The sequence below is a fragment of the Amblyomma maculatum genome, chromosome 8, assembly GCF_055883805.1.
Source record: "Amblyomma maculatum isolate TAMU_Amacu chromosome 8, ASM5588380v1, whole genome shotgun sequence".
Taxonomy (NCBI): domain Eukaryota; kingdom Metazoa; phylum Arthropoda; class Arachnida; order Ixodida; family Ixodidae; genus Amblyomma; species Amblyomma maculatum.
Window position 1 is genome coordinate 116,342,268 of NC_139351.1, and position 7,162 is coordinate 116,349,429.

The window sequence follows — 7,162 nt, forward strand, 5'->3', positions numbered from 1 at the left end:
CCTAAAAACGTTTTGATATGCTGTGGTAGCCTTCATGAGAGTTTCTTCCTTGAGCACATTGCTGGCCTGAAGCATATTCCTGACACTGTCATAAATCACATTCTGACAAGTGTTGGCTACCTGAGCCTAATCTGTTTCAAAGTTTCTTTTGCAAGGTCGCACTCAAATGTGCCTCAACTCCATTGCTCATGATACTTTTATTTTCTTTCACTAGGGCTTCATGGCCAGTTATTTAAGCAGTGTTGAAACTTTGGCTTGTTGCAATGACTTTGCAAAATTTAAGCGAAGTGTGTGAAGACCTCAGGCAAGACAGCGCATACTAGATTGTTGCTCTATTAATCTTTTAGGGATGTGCAAGTACTGAAAGTTGTGAATGCAAATCAAATACGCATATGAAGAAAAAAGAATGCCTTCAAGTGTCGAATCGAACATGTGTTCTGCGTAAATAAAATTTCATAAAAAGAAATGTGGCAGAGGTGCTTTCTTTCTTTTTTTTTTTTTTTTTTCAATATGGCGAGCATCTATTGCTATCAAAATGATGAAACAAAAAACAAGACAGCACCATAGAAATAGAAAACATGCAAACTGCAGAAATATGTACTGCTTGATCAAGCAGCATTACTATATGCAGACCTCTAATATGATTATGCAAAATAAACAGCAAAATCAAAATCATCAATCTGTAGATAATTTGATGTGTGGATGAGTTTGCAGTGGTCAAATTTAATAAAGGAGGCGGTTTTCAGTTGCCAAATGTTCCTAGATTTTCGAGTATTCTTTTCTCGGGTTGAATATGAAATGAATAGCAAATTAATTCATATTTCAAATATCTAATGTTTTAACATCCCTAATAACCCATCACATCTACATTAGGATACACATTTTTCAATGCACGTACAGCAAAGAACTTGATCAAAAGTTGTATACTATTGGGCAATATCTGTCCCTCTGTCATACGCATGGGTGACATTAACATTGTGCATTGCTTCTGAGCATGAAAGACTTGAGAGATTTTGTGGACTTGGCTTTGTAGGTGGATGACCTGGACGTGTCTGGTGCCGAAGTGAATTACGCCTTGGGAGCACTGGTCAGCGCTGGTTCCAAAGTCAGGCTCACCCTCCTGCGGCAGCAATGACAGTAGCAACAACAGTTGTAGGTATGCGCATACTTTCCAAAACAAAGACTTTAAGTTCTTTCACTTGCTGAGAAAACAGCATGGAGATGGGACATGGGGAGAGACCAGTACAACATTGTTCAGCAAAGAAATTTGGGCAAGCTGGTACGAATTGATGACTTTGTCTTCAAACCTTGTTCACTGCTGTACTGTACAGCTCAGTGTGCCTGTTCAGTAGAGTTGACTGCGTTTGCTCCGTAGTACTTGTGCTGTCTTTTAATGTATTTTCATGCATCTTGTGACACAGAAACGAATGCAATGGTCATCACTTCGATTTTCCAACTGGAGGCTGCGAAATGGTGGTATTACCCACGCCTGTAGGCCTGAAGATCAGCTAAAAAGGGAGGGGGGGGAAGGGGCAAAAGAAGCGTAACCCGTGAGTTCCATTTTTGTTTCGCCCTGTCACCTGGATGCTGCTTCCATTCTGGACTGAAGTTTCATGCACATCTCTGGAGCAGCCGGCATCCCTGCCCCTTTCAGGAGTTTTTTAACCATTGTGCAGTAGTGTGCAGTGTGACGAAGCCATATGTCATGGTGGAGGTGCTGACATTTGTCCACGATGTACCTGACCGGCATTCTTCTTACAGTTGGGGGAAGATACGTTTAGCTCGAGACTGCTGCATTCCGGTACCAGGTTCTTAAAAGCGCTGCATACTTCAGCATCAAAGAATTCTCGAGGGGACACGCAAGACAGAGGGGATACACAAGACACCAGCCTAGCAACCCATGTAGCTTCAGAAGCTTGCATTTGGCTTACTGTAAAGAGAAATGTTTGTGTTGTAAGATTGCTGCTTGCCGGATGGTCTCATAATCTTTATCCCTACTTAGAAGGCTGCTTCGTATCCTTCAGGAATGACTTTACCCTTTGCTAACTCGTTTGTTACATGCTGTTAATGAAAAAAATTTAGTGTGAATTCTTCTGCAGCAGCTATGTTTTGCTGAACTTGACTTGCTGGTGTTGAAGCAACTGACATCAAGCAAAAGCAATGGAGTTTGCTGTCACTTAGTGAGTGTACAGAGTTAGTTGCCGTGATAGAATCTCCTGGTGATGACGACAACTTTGTTCCAACACCAGTTGTTTGTATAGGATGCTATGGCTGGTTACATGTGAAACACAGATGGTCGAGCCGTATAAAAGTCTGCAGTTGTCATGTACTCTTGCTTGTTCGAAATTCCTGTTCTTCACATTAAGCGCATGATGGGGCTGTTTCATGCTGGGCACTTCAGTTTTGCGTAGAGGTTGCTCACTCGCTGTTTGGGCAGAGTTTTGCCATTGTGTTAAGCTTGCATCCCCTGAAGGCATTAGCAGTACGCCCTGTAGCACTTCATACAAGTTGTACATAGGATGCATTTCATATTCATGTCCCTCAATTATTTGAGCAATTTCAAGTTATATCATTTTGCGTCATACATTGCGCTTTGATCTGAAGAGACTGTTTCTTGGTTTGGAAGCTGAGCAAGACATTTTTATATGTAATATCTGAAGTTTGGTAAGGTGCAAGTTTTACCTGTCTTTCGGATAGGCATCATTTTCTTTTGTTTTTTGTTTTTTTTGCCTTGAAGCTGTACTCAGCGTTACATTCTTTTTTTAAGTTGTATTATTTATAGTATTTATTTATTTGCTATTTTCACCTCTGGAATACTCATGGGCTCAGTGAACAACACACACAAGTAGTGAGTGTTTACTGTTACAATTTTACAAGAGCAGGCTTGCTCAGTGCCGAATGTGCTCAAGTTTGTACAAAACTCAATAGTTATCTAGCTGTTTCTTGTCTTTCTGCTTCTTTTTGGCCGCTTTTGCATTTTGTTAACATCTGAAAGGGCTCTTGTTGAATTGCCCAGTGCCATTATTTTCTTGAGCTGGGATGAATATGTTAATTATCATACTACTTGTTTTAAAGAAACTGTCACTGTCTGAAGTAGAAAAGATCAGTGAGATAAAAAAATCTGCTGAAATGAGGTACAGTTTTTGAAAAACATCGCTGAAGAAAGGTTGTGTTTTGTCAGTTCTTATTTGTAGAAAACTGTTAGCATGCTCAGCACGTATTACTAACCATTATAAACAGAAACATACAACTCAATTCAAATGACTGTGTTTAGGCTTTCATTGTCTATGTAAGTTGCTTGAAAATTGTTACAATTTACAACCATCTCTCCCAGCTTTTACCTGTGGAAAGTTGTCAGTGTGCGCTGCGCATTTCCAACACTGTGTGTTGGACTTTCATTGAGCATCAACAAAGGCGGCATGTTTGTGTTTTTGAACTTTCCTTTCAGGCATAGCAGCATTTATCTGCTGCACATAAAATGACCTCAAGGCTCAACTTCATTAAGAGAGACTCATAGCTACATAGTTCAGAGCGGGGTTAGCACTGTGTGTGTGTGCTGACGTAAGCAAACATATCATGCAAAACAAAAAAGTGAAGGCCTGTCATGCAAGTGTTTGTGATAAAAAATACCACTGGAGATATCTCCGCCTTGAATTTGCTCAGCTTTTGACAGGTGAGTGCAAGTCTGGATGAGAGGAACCGGAAGAAAATGCTTGTGTGACATCGCCTTATTTCTGGACAAAACTCGTTAGAGCGCCTGTAGACATCTCACTTTTGGCGTGCACCAAAAACTGCGGTGTTGCTTAAAGAGCTTAGTTGAAAGCACAGTGTTTCTGAAGAGCTTAGCAATGTTATTAGACCTGCATTTATCAAGAGCACTCTTTGAAAAGAAGTGTAACTCTGAGCTGGGGTTGTGTCTGCTGGCGCTTTGTTTTCCAGCCTTTACGGTTGTTGCCCCGCACATAGCAGAACACTGTGCATATATATAATTAACTCTCAACGACTGCAGCACAGTCTGGATATTCATGCTTGTGCGGGCATGAGTTTCGATTGCAATGAACAGAGTGCTGATTGGTTGCCAAGAAGGATCCTTGGATCTTAGCAACTGCATGTCAATGTGAACAACACGTTTGTACAGATTTCACTTCCTGTCACATGAAGTAGGAGTGTATTTTTAATAACTAGGTGTTTCTATAGTTGCAGTGAACAGTATGAGCACTTGTGTGTGCCTCGATCTACGTACACTACAATAGGCAGAGCCAATTTGAGTTGGTTGGGCGGTGCACTGTGGCTGGCTTGTGTGCCATTTCCTGTTCTGCCAGCGCCGCAGCTATGTTTAGGGCTGCCCCCGACTGAATTCAGGCTCTTGAAGTTCAAACACTGTGTTCATGTTCATAGCATGCGTATACACCTTGTTGAACAGCTTAGATGATCGCACGCGACTGCAGTGTCACTTGCCCTCACTCTAAAGAAATCCTGTATCGAAACCAGTTGTTTGTAACTTATATAAAGTTTGTACATAGTGCATAAGTGCACACATATGTTCACACACTCAAGATTATGTTGATGCTCACTTTGTTGATGTTTCTCCTCTTTGTTGACTTCGTTATTTCTTGTCTGATGTGTGATTTAATTACCGCCGGGTCTTGTATATTTTGTCTTGGCTGCTCGAGCCACGGTGTGTACTCACGTGAATGAGTTATGAGAACAAATAAATTGGTGATTTGTGATGAATTGCATAAATGCCTTTGTCTTTTTATGATGACAGCCGTGATTAAGTGGCGTAAACTTTCTGTGGAGCACCAGCTGAAATAAACTGTTCTGTTATGCAATGATTTTTGTTTTTTTATGATGACGGCCGTGATTAAGTGGCATAAACTTTCAGTGAAGCGCCAACTGAAATAAACTGTTTTGTTATGCAATGATTTTATATATATATATACTCTTTGCATGGAAACTCCAAAGATTTGACCTTCAGTCGCTAGAACAGAAGTGTGTGTGTGTCTGACGTCACTTCACATGATACGCTGTTGAGAGCCGAAGCTGCGCTCGCCTGGAGCAATACTTGGAGCCTTGCCACTGTGTACCACATGATTAAGCGAGGGTATTACAGCTGCTGCACCGGCGCTTGGTTTTTCAGTTGCTTCCGTCTTGCCATGTATGAGGTGTGTGCCGGACAGAGTATGTCAAAGGAGCTTTCACTTGTGTAACTAGGCAGGTTTAACTGTAATAAACCTCCACATTTTTCCTTTTTTTGGACGCATGCGTATGTGTAAAAATTTCACCATAATCCAAGTGCCGGGGGCTTGGCTCGGGGGACGACGGGAAAAATGAAGCCCTTCCGGTCCGCCATGGCCTTGGTCATCGTTGTCATCTGTTGAGGTTTCGTTTGGGTAGTTCGGAAAATCCAAGGTGCTGTGAACTCTGTAATTTGCAACAATAATAGTCAATTGCGCTGTCTACGAATGCGACAATAGGTCCTGCAGGTGTAAAAACTCCGAGAACAGTACAGCTGTCAACTTTTTGGGGCAGACGCCTGCTGTGGCGGCTCTTGCGCTGTTGCTTCTGCTGCGTCATTTTGCTAAAGTAGTGCCGTGCTGGCTCCCGCTCGATGTGATATAAACGCGGTTGTGTATGTGCAAATGATGGCGCTTACTCAATGACAACTTCATAAACATGCTACTTTCAACCCTTGGAGGAGAACATTTTGGACTGCTGCCCTTGTGCTCCCAGTACGTGTATGCAGCGTAACTGCAAGCGCGTTAAAGCGCTAGAGGAAAGCGAGGAATACCTTCAAGCCGTTGCACATTTAGCTCTTGCTAGTTTTTCCTTGTGACTGTGGGTACCAGGCCTGGCACTGACCAGACATACCACTGCACGCACTACAAGCGTCGCTCTAAGATGATTGGGATACAGAACAGTGCGACGCCCGTTCGTGCCTGCTTTGCTGCCGTACTAGTCAGTCTCTTAAAGCCCGCTTTCCTCCGGCGTTTTAGTAGAATACACGTTACGCTGTACATATTCTTGAGCACCAGGGTGTGGCTGGAATGTTTTCCACTACAAAAAATGAAAGCAAAAGGAAAGTGTCATTCGTGCATGAATTCGAACTGCGAAAACGCTGCTCGTGGACAGAAGCAAAGCAGTGGAAATCGCTGACTTAGGTTCATGTCTACAGTATGCTAGAATATTCTAATCTAGCCCACTATAGTCAATGCCAGATCGTGATAGTGCTTCACGATTTTGTCCGTCGTGCGACTCCACCACCCGTCAACTTTGGTATGCGACGACTGGCAGCGTCGCGCACGTGACCAAAAATATGGCGGACGGCGCTCGAGCGATGACGTCATGCGAAATCGCGATCAATACCTACGATCAGCATGCAACTACTTAAAGTATACGCATCAGACGAGTTGCCAGAATGCAAGCAAATGAACAATTTTGGCACAAGCAACCCCTGCTCCGAATTCCTAGGAGTGGAATTAATTCCGACTCGCTCAACTAGAAGCCTTCGGTAGGGTGTCCAGACACCTTCGGAGGGCAGAAACCCAAATTAGGCGCCCGGATGGATGGACGGATGCATGGATGATAGTGGCTTGCCCTTTGTATCGGACGGCAGCTTCCGCCGCCTAGCCAAAAAATTAAAAGAAATATATTTTTCTCTTCCCCATTTTTAGCTTCTAATTCGCCCGTATCTGCCCCCCTCCCTTTTTTTCGTCTCTTTATTCTCTTGATTTTTTCCACCAATCCTCTAACCTCTCTTTTGTTATCAGAACGCGTTCCTCATCCATTCGTCCATCTCTCCAGATTTGCCCCTTTTGCACCTACTGCCGATGCCCATGAACATGGCTCCAATGTGCGCTGTCCACTAATTCACTATATATGTATAGATCAACATCGATCAATGAGCGCTGCTGGTGCCACCGATTGGGGGTCAACATGCGTAAACAAACATTTTAACGCCAACAAACCATTTCTCTCGAAAATTCCCACGTCGGCGTTGTCGGCTTTGTGAGCAAAAAATCATGGGAATCGCTTTGGCGGGTGGTATGGCTGGCAATTAAGTGCATGCTGTCGCGTTGGCTACATTTTCTTGCAAAAATAGCATGATTAGCTAACATTTCATTCATTCATTTATTTTTTTACAGAAAAGGGTACATGCATG

General features: G+C 42.9%; 1 protein-coding gene across 3 annotated transcripts in view; it reads left to right on the forward strand.

Annotated features, from left to right (window-relative positions):
• LOC146182253 (uncharacterized) overlaps positions 1 to 5,060 on the forward strand; it is a 47,539-nt gene extending 42,479 nt beyond the window's left edge. Inside the window, exons 22-23 of one of the 3 annotated variants that reach the window (XM_084577316.1) lie at positions 1,034 to 1,156; positions 1,422 to 5,056. In XM_084577316.1, coding sequence (XP_084433442.1) covers positions 1,034 to 1,135 — 102 coding nt within the window. In that variant the 3' untranslated portion in view covers positions 1,136 to 1,156; positions 1,422 to 5,056. Of the gene's footprint in view, positions 1 to 1,033 lie in introns of all 3 variants that reach the window. The other 2 variants (XM_084577317.1, XM_084577315.1) reach the window with 2 other exon arrangements.
• Positions 5,061 to 7,162: the final 2,102 nt, after the last annotated feature.